The sequence below is a fragment of the Littorina saxatilis genome, linkage group LG8 (genome assembly GCF_037325665.1).
Source record: "Littorina saxatilis isolate snail1 linkage group LG8, US_GU_Lsax_2.0, whole genome shotgun sequence".
Classification (NCBI taxonomy): domain Eukaryota; kingdom Metazoa; phylum Mollusca; class Gastropoda; order Littorinimorpha; family Littorinidae; genus Littorina; species Littorina saxatilis.
This window is the reverse complement of record NC_090252.1, coordinates 1,389,213-1,405,941: the sequence shown is the minus strand read 5'-3', so window position 1 is coordinate 1,405,941 and position 16,729 is coordinate 1,389,213. Positions and strand designations below refer to the sequence as shown.

Sequence of the window (16,729 nt, the reverse complement as noted above, 5' to 3'; positions counted from 1 at the left end):
GAAAATATTTTCAAGCCGTCGACACCAGAGTATTGTGGACATCTCACCCTCAATGCCAAACACATTTTGTGTCAATTGAACTTGAATTTCTATCTGTGAACTACTTGATTTCAAATTAACGTCAGTTAAACTTTCGGAATCATATTGTCTTGTGCCTATATTTGACATGTTTTCTTCCTGCAAAATAACTGTGAGTGACTTGTGTTGTGCCTGTGAAGAAAATAACTATTCACATCGGATAATCAGTGTGTATCCAGGTAAGCGGTCATTTTTTTCACCTGTTTGTATTTACTGACCACTTTAGATTATTACTGTACATACTGACAAAACATGTACTAACAGCATGCTATTAATGCGCAAACACTGGTACACAGTTTACAACCAGAACCCTTACCAGATTTTGGTATAATGTCTGAATACATTGTGAATTTCAGGTATGAATGTTGTCTTGGGAGTGCAAATACTTGGAATAATAGGTTTCACAAGTTGAGTACCGAAACGGTTTGATATTTTGAACCCTACACAAAAACCGAAGGGTTACCCCAAAGCCAGTGCTTGGTTATTGCCCCAAAAGTTGCTTATAATCAAAGTAAAGTTTGCAACCATAACCCTGCAACTGTCTCGTGTTAGGTTCTGACGCTGTCAATGACAGTCCGTGGAAATGAAATATAAAGCCCACAAGCCTTCATCGACTCATTGTAATGTTGTTGTTACCACCCCCAAATTAATCAGTATTCTGCTCATACCACAATCATATTTCTCTACACCAGTATCCTATTTACCAGAAACCAGTTTAATAACAGTGAGATACAATTCTGAAAGCCACAACCCTACAACGGGGAGATACTTGGTTGTGGCCTGACTGACTGATCTCAGCTGGGTGCTCACAGAAAAGCAGAACCCTACAACGGGGAGGTATTTGCTTGTAGCATAACAGCCTGATCTCAGCTGGGTGCTCACAGAAAAGCCACAACCCTACAACGGGGAGGTGTTTGCTTGTGGCATAACTGCCTGATCTCAGCTGGGTGCTCACAGAAAAGCCACAACCCTACAACGGGGAGGTGTTTGCTTGTGGCATAACAACAACTCATTGTTCATGCTGTCTTCTCAGAACCAGAACCAAATATAAGTTTTAAATGTATATTGTGCATCTTTCTTGTACACATTTTCAAAAAAAAACTGTATCAGTAATAAAAATGCACAAATATCTACCAATGTGCGGAATCTTGTGTATTTATTTGAAAAACTGGAATTTTGGTGTGTGGCTGAACATTTCAATCGAGCATTACTCAAAATGGCTAAAATTGAGATGTGTGGTTGTGACTTTAAACAGACGATATAATAAACCTGTCATAGGGCGTCATCGTACAAAAAGAACTCTCCTAAATCTTTAAAAGCTTCGGAACTCTCTTTTTGGTAAAATTACGTCAGCGGCCTTTGGCGATTGGTCAATGCATTTCGGTGCAGGAGTGCAAACAAAATGTCGGTCACACTTGAAGTTAATGCTACTTGATTTTGATTTCCAAACCAAAACGAAGTGAACTGGAGAATAGGGGCAGTTATGAAGTTAACTTACCTCGAACAGTGAGTTCGACAGAGCGTACTGCAAAGAAACACGAACGTAGCGACAACGCTCGAGAACTTAAATCTATGGAAGGTAAAGATAGTATACTGAAGGCGCCATTTTGAAAAGTGTTTTGAGGATTTGGACCTTAAAAAGTTCAAGGGACATTCGCTGTACCGTCATTTAGAAACACCTGCAATGATTTGCTCAACATTGCTCCAAAACTATGGTATATAATTAAATAAATTTAATCAGCGAGCGGTTTACTTCGCCCAGCTCTTCTGTCAGCAGTCCGGACTTCCGGTCGTCATCATTTAGTTGTCATAGATACCCGTTCGTCAAAGCAGATCAAGACCGTTGGATTGAGGAAGTTTACCATACAGTCTAGCTAACGCATGCGAATTCCGTTCCATACAAAGCTAAACACTTTTATTTTATTTTAAATTTTTATTTGTTTGTGCTAAACGCCCAGCCGACCACGAAGGGCCATATCAGGGCGGTGCTGCTTTGCCATATAACGTGCGCCACACACAAGACAGAAGTTGCAGCACGGGCTTCATGTCTCACCCAGTCACATTATTCTGACACCGGACCAACCAGTCCTAGCACTAACCCCATAATGCCAGACGCCAGGCGGAGCAGCCACTAGATTGCCAATTTTAAAGTCTTAGGTATGAACCGGCCGGGGTTCGAACCCACGACCTCCCGATCACGGGGCGGACGCCTTACCACTAGGCCACTGTGCCGGTCAGCTAAACACTTCGCATCACATAAACAATTTGCGTTGGACAATATTACCTGCCGTTCTCAATATTCTCAGCGTTGAAGAATTTGTAAAGAGGAGAAATGATAACAGCAGGAGAAATAAAAGTCGTGTGTGCATTTTGGGGCTTTTGGAGGGACGCCGGATTTCGAGTTTGAATCCGTTCTTGCACATGCTCCAAAGCGTGTAACATACAATCTTGCACACGTTTGCTTTTGTAGTGGCAAAGAAGGAAAGCGTGTGACATACATTTATATAGCTATTCTGATGAACACGTGGGGGAATTCGGGGGCTGTGATTGGATGGTCTCACACATCCCTATTGCGATTATCAAAGGATAACGCTGCGGAAGCAAGACGCATGTTTCCGGTTTCTTCGACATGTATAAAGTACACGCATACCTCGCCAGGGTCAGTATGCACGAGGAGGAAGTCAGAAACACTGGAAGTAGAAGCCTCTTTTGAAAGTGGGAACTCCTGAAGTTAACTTTCCATGAACGCCGGAGTGGTGACTTCGAGAATATTCGGTCTAGGTCGCGAAAATGGGGGAATCCCAACTAGTACGCATGCGTTTGTTAACGGTAAGCTTGGCGACCAGAAGAAACAAGTCTCATCGCGAGTTCAAAAAGGCACACTTTTTTTTATTGATCTCAGTTGCATGCAGGCAGCTTCAACCCTTTCTTTTTTGCCTCTCTTTTTGTTGTTGTTGTTGTTGTTGTTGTTGTTGTTATGGGGGCCAGGAGGCCCCCATTTATACGGATAGTTTTGATGGAGGCCATGGGCAGCGCCATTTTGTTGTGAAATACGTCATCAGTTTGTGTACACAGGAAGTTGTGACATCCGTCACCCTATGGGAGGGGTGAAGGCAACATTGTTCACCAGTAGAAAGTTGTGAAATCCGTCACCCTATGGGAGGAGTGAAGGCAACATTGTTCAACAAAAACATCATAGGTCGAACTGTGCAGGGTCAACCGCAACAAACTCAAACCATTCATACTGAGAAAAAAAGAGTTAATTTTAAGGGGCTCATTGTCCGTCAGGTCTCAATTACCTATATTGGACATGAATTGGTTTATACGATTCGAGTTTTACGCCCTCACGGCTTTTTGATGTTTGCGTGTTTAGGTGGTATCAGCCATCTGCACTTATGGTAGAATGACCAAGATCTTTAACGTGCCATTGTGGTGACACGGGGGTGGGATATGGATACTGTCTCTAGGTCTGCACATAAAGTTGACCCGTGTCCTTCCCGGCCCGGATTCGAACCAGCGACCTCTCGATCACAAGTCCAGTGCTCTACCACCTGAGCTACCCGGGCCCCCGGGTTCATACTGAACTGCATCTGAGTGACTTATATATACCGACATTTTTATTTCTTATTTTCAGCACAGGTGTAGGAAAAAATCATGAACCAAAATGTTATTTATTTTCTAATTTAAAATGTGTATTACAAATGTGACCATGGTCTTTCAAACATAGTGACATTAAACATTGTTATGTTAAAAAAAAAGAAAAAAGAAAAAAAGCTTTTGTGCACAAATCAGAAAATACATTGTACATTTTACCTACAGGCCAAACAGTGTCTGTGGCTAAGCCCGACCCAGCAAATTGTCAAGAACAGGCGCTTGCATTTGGATGTGTCCAATGATAGTAGGTTTGGTTGTGATCAATCAGAATAATGTAGGAATAAAAATGTATGACAGTTTGGTATGACATGTAATTCACATATGCTGAAATATAATGTCATACATCATATAATATTATTATGGCTGTTGCCATGACCATGAAGCCCAACAAAGGTTTAATGTTATGTAATTCAAAATACCAAAATCAAGCACCTATTACGGATTTTGCGCGTGAAGATTGAGGCCTTCGTAAACGTTCAACGTTGGCCAATAATGATTTTAACAATGTTGTGTCGTTTTTTATTATGTTTTATTTTGTTGATCAATTGATAAATATGTCTTCCCAACATATTACAAATCAAACAGAAATAAAGTCTTAGAGAACTACAATAATTATTGTTGCCGTCAAAACCTTGCAAGGCCTCAACAACTGACAAAGCTTTGTGTGGAAGAATGGGGAAGAATCTATTTTTATGCACAAGGTCAAGGGGTCTACAATAATGTTTGCACGTTTTAAAAGTTGCCGAAACAAAATTATGACTAGTATTATTTCATTCTGCTTTTAAAACTTAAAAATTGAGAAAAAATAGTTATTATTATCACACACCGAAACCACACGCCCAAGCATATCCGGTCGATCGATCGGCCCATGTTTGCCAGTAGCGGTTAGTTATAATAGCACTACATTCACTGACTGACAATGAAGAGTTTGACTGTTTGTGGCTGGGTGGTAAGACGTCCGGTAAGACGTCCGGTAAGACGTCCGGCTACGGCGAAAGTGGTCCGGGTTCGATTCCCAGCATGGGCGGATTATCTATTTTTTAGTTTTGTTTGTGTTAAATTCTTGTTTATTATTATTATTTATTATGAACGTTTTAATGTTTTGTTTTACTCTAACTAATTTTTTTAATGTTTAAAATAAATAAATAATTAATTTTAAATTTTTTTTAATCCTAGGCCTGCGGCCAGGGGGGGCGAAGTAAACCGGTACCATTTGAGAATCAGACCAAATGAGAATTGAACAATTGGAGAACATCCTTTTTTTCAATCACTACATCGAAGGCCTGCGGCCCGGGGGGGTTCACATGGTTTGTTTGTATGTTTCAGACCCACACCCATATACACACATTTCACATTTAAACCATTTGTCGGCCCCCTGTCGATATTTATCGACTGTCGATATTTATCGACAAAGTTCCTTGTTGTTGTTGTTGTTGGCATTCTTCTTCATTGATCTTCTTACATTTAGTCAAGTTTTGACTAAATGTTTTAACGTAGAGGGGGGAATCGAGACGAGGGTCGTGGTGTATGTGCGTGCGTGTGTGTGTGTGTCTGTCTGTGTGTGTGTGTGTAGAGCGATTCAGACTAAACTACTGGACCGATCTTTATGAAATTTGACATGAGAGTTCCTGGGTATGAAATCCCCATACGTTTTTTTCATTTTTTGATACATGTCTTTGATGACGTCATATCCGGCTTTTCGTGAAAGTTGAGGCGGCACTGTCACGCCTTCATTTTTCAACCAAATTGGTTGAAATTTTGGTCAAGTAATCTTCGACAAAGCCCGGACTTCGGTATTGATTTCAGCTTGGTGGCTTAAAAATTATTTAATGACTTTGGTCATTAAAAAACTGAAAATTGTAATAAATTTTTTTTTTTATAAAACGATCCAAATCTACATTCATCTTATGCTCCATCATTTGCTGATTCCAAAAACATATAAACATGTTATATTTGGATTAAAAACAAGCTCTGAAAATTAAATATATAAAAATTAATATGAAAATTAAATTTTCGAAATCAATTTAAAAACACTTTCATCTTATTCCCTGTCGGTTCCTGATTCCAAAAACATATAGATATGATATGTTTGGATTATAAACACGCTCAGAAAGTTAAAACTAAGAGAGGTACAGAAAAGCGTGCTAGCCTTCTCAGCGCAAGTACTACCCCGCTCTTCTTGTCAATTTCACTGCCTTTGCCGTGAGCGGTGGACTGACGATGCTACGAGTATACGGTCTTGCTGCGTTGCATTGCGTTCCGTTTCATTCTGTGAGTTCGACAGCTACTTGACTAAATGTTGTATTTTCGCCTTACGCGACTTGTTTTTCTTGTCTTTTTTCCTGCTTTTTATATTAAAGCTGTGGTCTATTTATGACTTTCCGGGGCTACGAGGTTGAAAAATAGGGATACAATCATTTACAGAATTCTGTACAGCAAACGCTACCCGAAACCCCACCGATGCGGCGTGTATGACCTTGAGAGCTCCAGTCAACGCTTGAATTTTGCAGGGATAACATCCGGTTTGCTCTCTCAAGACTGATCATATTTTATCTTCAAGAGAGATCAAGGGGAAAAATTAAACGCCCCGGCGAAGATTCGAACTCCCGACCTCTCGACCGCGAGACTTCGTGTCTCATGTCCTAACCACTAGGCTACTGTGCCAATTGAGAAAAAGAAGGAAAAACATTGATATGAATTCATGTTATGTTATTCTTGAAGCACCATGATTTATACCTCTATCCGCCCATTTTTCAGAAGTGAATACATGTATAACTATTTCTTAGATGTCTGTTTTCAACTGCACAGATCTTTGGAGAATACTGTTTGCAATTACTGTTCTTGTCACTTTCTTGCATGTTTTAAATAGAGATATCGCAGCTATTTGCATGGCGCGAATGTCGTGTAGCATGACGGTGTAAACATGTTCTGCGATTCCGTGAAACATGTTTGCAAATAAAGGCAAATTTTAATGGCAATGTTTACGTTTTTGCAACGCATAAATGGTAATTCAAGCGTAGAATGATATAAAATTATCAATTTTTTTTAAATTTTTGACAACACTGGTGAAGTGGTCTAGCGGTTAACGTAGGCCAACGTGAATATAACGTGAATACAACGTAAAATTGTTTGCTGGGCAAAAAAGGGCCAATATATAGCAAGCATCAGCCACTATAAGGCCAACAATGGGCCAATATTGGCAGCAAATAATAGCAAGCATCAGCCATGATAAGTCCAACAATGGGCCAATATTGGCAGCAAATAGTAGCAAACATCAGCCATAATAAGGCCAACAATGGGCCAATATTGGCAGCAAATAGTAGCAAACATCAGCCATAATAAGGCCAACAATGGGCCAATATTGGCAGCAAATAGTAGCAAACATCAGCCATAATAAGCCCAACAATGGGCCAATATTGGCAGCAAATAGTAGCAAACATCAGCCATAATAAGCCCAACAATGGGCCAATATTGGCAGCAAATAGTAGCAAACATCAGCCTTAATAAGGCCAATAATGGGCCACTATTAGCAGCAAGTAATAGCAGGAATCAGCCAATATAAGGCCAATAAGCCGCCAATGAAGGACCAGTATTGGAGCCTGAAAAGATCCAATGAAATGCCAATGATGAGCCACCAACGGCCCGATTTCCACTTTCTGTGTATTGCCCAATAAAGGTTGCCAATGCTGGGCCAATAATGATGCCAATATTGGGCAAATAAATGTCCACTAGTGTGTGCTGACTGGCGAGTTAATAGTCATTCAAAGCTCAAACTCAAAAAGGTTTGGAATAGTTTAAGACAAATTAAAACTCCACTTTTCGCCTTGTGGTTTACTCACGTTCAACAGACAGCTTTGTTGTGCCGCTCACCGTTGACCCCAGGGGGTTAGATGCCTCACAGTGATAACTTCCTGCGTCGTGCAAAGCTACCCTTAGAATCGTCAGGCTTGGGTTGCTTGTTGTCCCCCCTAAATAGAGTCTGGCGTTGGAGGTGTCCAGCGGTTGTTCTTCCTTGTACCATGTGAGTGACGTCAGACACGGGACAGCCTCAACAACGCAGGGTAGTGTGACGGGCTGAAGTCCTGCCGCCGTCCATGAGGGTTGCACTTTTACTATTGGCTTGCCTAATGAGAATTGTGTTAACTTTTAGATTACACAAAAATCAAATACAAATTTGGAATTGCAAAAACAAATACAACAAAAAACCAATCAAAACAAATTCATCTAACCCTTGTAAAATATAATGTTCAAGAGACTAATTAATATATCATCCAATGAAGTGAGAAATAGCAATAGGCGAAGAGGAGGGGGGGGGGGGTTGCCAGTGGTGGCCCAGGGGGATGTCCCACCTGGCGGCAGGGGCGGATAAGCTCATTTTATGGGTGTTTTTTTTCAAAAGTATATTGTGAAAATATGAGTGTGAAGGCGCGAAGCGCCGAGCCGACGGCGCGAAGCGCCTAGCTTGCTAGGGGGGTCCGGGGGCATGCCCCCCGGAAAATTTTGAAAAAAAGGATGCAAAATGGTGCAATCTGGTGCATTCTGAGGATGATCATTACCAGTTTCAGGCAGCAGATTTTGTCACTGATTAATACCCCCAAAATTGAAACTCAATGTAAAATAAAGAAATGCATACCTCATTCAATATTTTTATTTTTTGGCTGAGGGGGGAGGGGCCCGGAAACCCTAGAACCCCCCCCCCCCTCCTCCTTGTGGGGGTCAGGGGGCGAAGCCCCCTGAAGCTGATGGGTATAGGTAGGTCATATTCTGAGATAGGAAAATGGTCGCTCCTTGCATGAAACGGCATAAAATAAGCAATAATAAAAAAAATTAAATAAGTAAGGTACATGTTTAGGCTAGGGGGGGGGGTTGCGCAACCCCCATAACCCCCCCGGTAGTCCGGCCCTGTGGCTGGCTGTGTCGTACCAGATTAACATGAGTTGGTTTTTTAAAATAGTGAACTTCGAGCCAAGCTGTTCCCTATTAGACTACACGGCGTAGAACTCTATCGTTCAAGCTGGTTATAGCGAGAAGGGTACCATGTGAACTTTGCAGAACCTGGTACCTAACTACTAAAAGAATAGAATTTATCAATGTTCACGCACTAATAGCTGCGCATACGCTAGTACTGATTTTATTAATGAATTAATTTAGCAAAGAGGCAGTTATCTCCCTGCCGAAGCCACGATTATTCCCCATGGAAAATTGACCGTAGTGAAAAGCTTTTTAACCAATGAGAATTTAGCTGTGTTTGTTTCCGCGGGACATATCATCATGGCAGCGAACTGCACTATAATTTTCAGAATGTAGACACTGACGAAAATCTGACCCCATTTTCAAATGTTTCGTAGGCAAAAGCTTTGACATGTGCATCTGAGTGGATTAACCTTGAGCGTGAAGAACTGGCTGTCTGCCAAAAAATTGACGGAACGAGTCGCAAATGGACAAACAGCGCTGAAACGAGTACCTATCATCGTGTCGTCTGCTACCAGCGTCTGACATGTATTGTTCGACTCCAGCGAGCGAAGAAACACTATGTATGTACAGCGAATTGACACTTCCAGTAATGCTGTTGTTGTCACTCCTTCAGATCCACAGTGTGTGTCAAGCTCTCCTGCCTTGGTCAAGCGTAACAAGCGAAATGCAGCAGTGTGTTGACCCCAGATGTCTTCCTGCGTATGTTACACTACTAGTTTTTCTATGATAGTGGTGGTCCAGTGAACGATACCTTCCGCCTGTGGTTACACATAAAAGGAAAGGGCACTGAGCAACCAGTGGAGACTTGTGCTGACATATGGCGAGATGTGTTGGTGAGTAAAAACCTGCTTGAATTTCATTTGAAATAGTTGTGTGTATATTTCTGAGCAAATTATGTTTGATATTGATAATCTTCTAAGTAACACTTCATAGCATCACAACAGTTTAGGATTAATATAGCAGAGGTACAATAAGGTGCAGATGCAACATGTTATTGTTTATACAGGGGCCTATGTGATTGATATATATCATTTTTCTTGTATTGGTTACAGCTAATGAGTTGTTATGATAGTAAACTGCTTTTCAATGGGTTAAATTCAGAGTATGAAATGCAACTAGACAGTTGTTTTACTGCAAGAAAGATCACCTACTTTGGTAATTTTGAATTCTGACTGTAGGTACTAAGGTTGTCATTAATATTATGACAGAAATTCATATTAGGATACACAATAACACTGCAGTACATGCATGCAGACATTGACAAACTATAATGCTTGGGCACACACATGTTCTGTTCTGTTTACATGTCATTGTTTTTGTATATATCTGAGTTTTAACTGCACATATGTTTATTGTACACACATTGAAACACATTGTACACACCCCCTATAATGATGTTATACATTTCAACCATTTATGTATCTGATTATTTCTCCTGCAGTTCCTCCCCTTGGCACTTGATCTATTAGCCTTCTTTACAAAGCTTCCTCAGCTGCATCTACAGACCTTACACAATTGGACTGGATTCAATGCTGCAGTGCAAGATGGCAGATTCCGCCAATGTCGAAAGTAGGTTTGATGAATTGTGTTCCATACAAAATAGGATATACTAACAGTAACAGTGTAACGAATACAATGGAATTGGTTTCCACTAACATGTTCTAACACCCTGTCACTTTGTTTTAAGTTGGAAGGAAGTGAGGACATTTTATTTCTTGTAAGTGTATACAGTGGAACCCCCAAAGTTAAGACTTCCTCCATTTAAGACCTTGCCTTTTCAGATTTTCTGTTCATAACTTCTCTAAATTTACCCCTGATTTAAGATTATCCTTTTTAAGACCTGGTTTTCTCAGATTTTTGGAGGTCATAAATGTGGGTTCCACTGTACATGTATAAACTTAACATGTTTTTGTAACTAACCACTTTATTGAAAATGTAACTTTTTTTTTTAAACTCTGGGACCCTAAACTGTTTCTTTTATCTTTGTTCTTAGCACAGGCACACAAACTATACTTTCATTATTATTATTTTTCAAGCAGCCAAAATGTGGGTTTTTTTTAAAGCAAAAATGTATTTACACTTTCTCACACAAACTTTTTGTTGTTTATTCTGCTTCAAGCATCTGATTGTTTTCTCGGCTTGCACGTTTTTCTATGTAATATGTTGTACAGATTGGGTACCTGTTTAACAAAATAACTGAAAAGAAACATGTATACACCTAAACATTTTTTTTTTTTTTTACCCTTCCACTTTATTGGACATGTCTGTTTGTGGTTTTTTTTAAACACTGGATCTTTAAAAGTGTTTCTTTTATCTTTGTTCCTAGCACAGGCACACAAATAAAATGTTATACATTTTTTTTTTAACACAAGCAACCAAAATGTGTTATTATTTTAAACAAACATTCATTTACACGTACTCACACAAACAAACTTGTCGTTCTTTTTATCTACTTCAAGCACAATTATGCTCTTTTACTTCGCTTGTAAGTTTTCCTTTGTCTTTTGTACAGGATCAATACCTGCCTATAATAGTCAGCAATCCAACAGACACATCGATGGTTCTTGCCATACATTCAGGTTTCAAGGGAACTGGAACTGCAACACATTGTCATTGTTTTTGACCAGACAATTTTTGCGAAAGCATAGGTCATCAGGTGGCAAGACCCAGTCTTCAAGGAGACCCTGATTCATTCCCGACTTTGAGCATGCAGTGTACAAAAACTTTGCTGATCATGTGTACATTTTTCATTTCAAGATCCTATGTGAGCTGAGCGTGCATAGAACAGAAACTTTGTAGGTGTGTGCATCTTCCCCATATTCCGATGAGTGCTGAGAAACTTTGCGGTACATATTTGACCTTGTGTCAACTGTTCCGCCGCGCCTTTGCTTAAACTTGCGGATAATGCAATTTTCTTCATTTCCCAGTATTTGATAGTAGGTTCTATTAATATTCCCTTGAAAGTCAATCGTATAGTTTAAAGAGTTTTAAGTGTGTTTTGTACAGTTTGCAGCATGATATCAGGGATGTTCCTACAAATTCATACAGGACACAATTAATGTCCTCTAGCTCTTCAACATCAATATGACATTTGAACGCTTTTAGAAACGTCAATGGACATCATAATTTTGTGCAAAACACATTCCATGGAATGGCTCCAAAATCATACGCTCAAGGAAAAGCTTAATATTTTCACACACTCACACACACACACACGCACACACACGCACACACACAGAGTCATATACAAAGAATATTTGTTCTTAGATTGTTTTATAATCTAGTTTGAAACATGTTCAGCTTTATTTGATCTTTGGCAGGCTCTAGTTTTTTTTCTGTGTGGCATATTTCCGTGAGCTTCGTCAAAATGTAATACGTAAGAGCGCTGAAGTTTTGTATAGAAAGGAAAAGTTAACGAATATTGCTCTGTTTGAAGGAATGGAGTTCTTTTCGCCAAAAGATTTCCAGTGATTAACTAAGTTAGTTAGTTAGTTAGCTGTTGCTTTTCGGGTCCAGCGGACCATAATAGGCCAAATCAGGACCCCACAAGTTAATCATTTCACATTTTTGATTAAAACAATTCTAATACATAAAATCCGTAACGTCACCAGAAGGCAACAAAAAAAGTCAAAGCAAAACCCTATATGTCAAATAACTTAGGTAGTTTTAAAATTCAAATTTTAAAATAAAGACCAGACTCCTTTAAAAACCCAACAAGTCGCGTAAGGCGAAAATACAATATTTAGTCAAGTAGCTGTCGAACTCACAGAATGAAACTGAACGCAACGCAACGCAGCAAGACCGTATACTCGTAGCATCGTCACTCCACCGCCCGTGGCAAAGGCAGTGCCCGTGGAATTGACAAGAAGAGCGGGGTATTCGTTGCGCTGAGAAGGATAGCACGCTTTTCTGTACCTCTCTTCGTTTTAACTTTCTGAGCGTGTGTTTAATCCAAACATATCATATCTATATATTTTTGGAATCAGGAACCGACAAGGAATAAGATGAAAGTGTTTTTAAATTGATTTCGAAAAAACATTTTTGATAATAATTTTTATATATTTAATTTTCAGAGCTTGTTTTTAATCCGAATATAACATATTTATATGTTTTTGGAATCAGCAAATGATGGAGAATAAGATAAACGTAAATTTGGATCGTTTTACATGTATAAATTTGTATTTTTGTTTTTACAATTTTCAGATTTTTAATGACCAAAGTCATTAATTAATTTTTAAGCCACCAAGCTGAAATGCAATACCGAAGTCCGGGCTTCGTCGAAGATTACTTGACCAAACTTTCAACCAATTTGGTTGAAAAATGAGGGCGTGACAGTGCCGCCTCAACTTTCACGAAAAGCCGGATATGACGTCATCAAAGACATTTATAAAAAAAATGAAAAAAACGTTCGGGGATTTCATACCCAGGAACTCTCATGTCAAATTTCATAAAGATCGGTCCAGTAGTTTAGTCTGAATCGCTCTACACACACACACACACGCACGCACACACGCACGCACACACGCACATACACCACGACCCTCGTTTCGATTCCCCCTCGATGTTAAAATATTTAGTCAAAACTTGACTAAATATAAAAAGGGCTGTAGAGCTAACCTCTGTAAAAATACTTTTCAAGCTCGAGGTGCCAAAATATTTTTCACGTTGATCATACAGATCAGCACACTTGGTGATAAAATGACTTACAGTAAAACCAGTATCACAGGCGTGGCACCATGGTGCCTCTTCTCTTTTTAGTAGATGTACATGTGTAAGATAAGTGTGACCCATATGAAACCTGGCCAAAACACTTTCTTTTCTATTTGAAGCCACTTGTCACGCGCAAAATGTTTCCATCAATAAATGTCACTAGTGTGTATCCCATACAAGTGGTGTGAGACCTTATTTCTTCTGGGTTATTCTTTCCCTTTCTCTTCAGTCCGTGGGCACGTGGCTGTAGGGGGGTTTTCTGCTTTTCAGCTATTATGATTGGTCAGTGGAAGTGACGTCGCGCATAACGCCGGTGGCTAGCAGGCATGCGTGATTAGCTTGCAGACTGGGGATTGACGACGCACAGGAAGGGTAGCTAGCACAGGTTTATTGCAAGCCAAGTTTCCTTAACTTTTGTTCCTGAGAGGATAAAGCTAAACGGCTGTGGTTTTTGTTTAAATCCGCCGTGCCGGGCTGCGTGGATATCTTTTGTTCCCCTGCTTGTGTTCAAGGAAGCGCCGCTAAGATTTTCCCCTTCATTTCTCACAGGTTGTTTGGTGAGTAGTGTGTCAGTCTGGGTGTCGCCAATTTGACTTCTCTAGTAGCCTGAATGTGTGTAAGTGTGTGAGTGAATAGTAAGTCTGAAACCCCTTTTGTTGCTCTTCGTTTTTCGTTTTGTTAAGCTTTCATTTGGGGTGGTGGGGAGGTATCATTTTCACCCCATGTTTTCCGTGGTTGAGTGGTGTATGAGTGAACTCTAGGCTTTTTATGTCGAAATTTCGAATTCTCAAAATGGCGACTTTCTAGCCAATATGGAGAATTGATAAACACTTAAATTAAGGGAGACATGTATTCCCTAGCATATACTCTAATAAGTTCAGAATTTGACATACATAATTTTTGGATGAACTTGGATTTTAAATGACCAGTGTAATGGTGGTCCCATGTAAGACAGAGTCAATATGAACAGATTGTTGTGCTATGTCACAAGATGTACAAGTCCCATGTTTCAAGCATATTCATGTAATAATGTCCTAGTATTTTGTCGGAAAACCTTGTGGAGTGAGTTTCATGGATTGGGGGTTGAGAAATTGTAAATTTGTCATGAAACTGGATTTTTGGTATTTCTTGTGTAAAACAAAATGGCGGATTTGTGGGAATAGTGGTTGCCCTTGGAGGGAGATGATTATTTGCCCTTGTCAGAAATCGAAAGTTATTTCCCCTGGCCAATATGGCCGCTGCCCTGTTTACCCAAAACCTAAACTTTTTGTGAAAGTGTGTTTGACTTTAGTAATTTTTGCACATTGCTTTCCCAAGTTAACTTTTATAAATTAAACTTATGATTTTAGGGTTTTATATTTCATAGAGGTCAACCGGAAGTAACCTTCAGCCATTTTGAAACTTTGTTGACATTGTTTTGAAAAACTTTATACTTGGATACCAGTTTGCTTTCATGTAGGTTTTTGGAACTTTTTCAGTGTTTTGGGGTTTAATTCAGACTCTGATAATTTTCTGGAACTTTTTGCTATAAAGTTAATAGTCAGTTGGACTTTGAAAATTTTTGGGGAAAGTTTTCCAAATATTTTATACATGATAAGAACAAAGTGGAACTTAGTTTTTGGGAGTGATGCTTTGTCACCATAAAAGGCTAAGGTTAACATTGACTTGGGAGAACGTTGTGCAATTAAGAAACGTTCTGGTTTTAAGATAGTTAGACTTGAACATAAGTTATTATGTTGCGCAGAACCTGCCTATCTGCCTATCTACCCACCTACTTATCCTGGTACCTACTACCCTGGTGCCTGCCGTTCTGCTGGGTGGTGATGATGATGTGCGTACCTAGCCAGTCCCTGGCTGGGGTTACCCGGCTCCCTGCAACCCTGGGATGCAGTGTTCAGGAGGAGAAGTGGTATCGTTTTCATTGAGTTTTGGGAACATTGACTTTTTGGGGATTACATGAACAATACGGTGTTCCCCTCTACACGAACAATCCGTTGTTCTCCGCTTGATAGCGTGTTTATGTTCCGCCGATAGCATTCTCCGTCGAACCACGGTAACCCTTTATTGCATAATTTCCGTAAATGTTCACCGGGTTAATATTCATGCGCGACTGTACCAGAGACTGTGCAATATCATGATTGATTTGTGACATTGATGAACCGTGGGATCAAACGTTCTGTTAATGAATTGAAATCACAGAGACATTGGGTGATCATTGCGCTTGAGTGTTAACAACACCCCATCATGTATTGAAAATTAACCTAGACAAAAGGGTTCTTGGATTTTTGAGTGTGCCCAGAGATATTTTGTGGTGAATTGATGTTTGTGTCAAGCTAATGAGGTGTTGTGTGATTTTGGGTGAACTATTAGTGCAAGCAGGACCTCACATCGATGGATCATCACTTGTGATTATCTATTTATTGGTCGTTCTGGTTTGAGAAACAAGCGCGGTAATTGTGTTAATAACTTATTGGCTTCAATTTTTGATTAGTTAGTTAATGTGATTGAATTAGTGATTTAGTTTCAGATTCAATTAGCTTTTGTTGGTTAACCCCTTAAGTTTGAGAGAGAGTGTGCTTGTTGTCTTGTATTGTGTATTTATGTGAATAAATTTATTCTTCCTCTTTAATTCAAAAACTATACCGGTCTTGTCTTGCCTTTCATTTTTAATCTCACATTTCCTTTTCTTTTATTTTGTACCACGCGAGTAGCGCGTGACACCACTAAAGGAAGTGGCTTTAACAGGTCAGGAAGAGTTTTATACAATTTGTTTTCCGTGCAGGTAGACCAACGGTCTTGCCATAGTTTTAAGCTGTAACAAAGGGTCTTCCGACGTAAGTCAGTAAAAGGAACAGACTGCTCAAGAAGACGAGGAACCGCCAAATCTAGAGCATCCTTTGCTGCCTTGTCAGCAACCTCGTTGCCGTGTATGCCCATATGACTGGGCGCCCACATAAAATTGATAATCTTTCCTTCAGAAATAAGTTTAGTGTGAAGGTCGTGAATGTCCACTAAAAAAGGATGAGTAAACTTTCTGGTGGATATCGCTTCAAGAGCTGAAAGCAAATCAGATACAATCAAAAAAGACTGATGTCTGGATTGATAATTAATGTTAATGCCAAGATGATGGCCCTCAGTTCCGTCGAATACACTGACGAACCATTAGGGAGCCGGAGTTGAAGTGGTTGATGTAATTTCTTGTTAGGAACTGCTGCCGCAGCAGCTGAATCGTCTTTGAGAGAGCCGTCAGTAAAAATAAATTCATACTCTGTGTACTTTGAGCACTGCTCAAGAAACAGCTGCCTAACGACAT

The 16,729-nt window shown here is 39.8% G+C and overlaps 1 protein-coding gene across 2 annotated transcripts in view; it reads right to left on the bottom strand.

Moving 5' to 3' along the window:
- Positions 1–16,729, bottom strand: part of LOC138972510 (uncharacterized) — a 323,114-nt gene that overhangs the window by 261,112 nt on the left and 45,273 nt on the right. For both annotated transcript variants that reach the window (XM_070345157.1, XM_070345159.1), the window contains exon 8: positions 7,572–7,856. In XM_070345157.1, the coding sequence (XP_070201258.1) occupies positions 7,572–7,856 (285 nt within the window). The remainder of the gene's footprint in view (positions 1–7,571; positions 7,857–16,729) is intronic.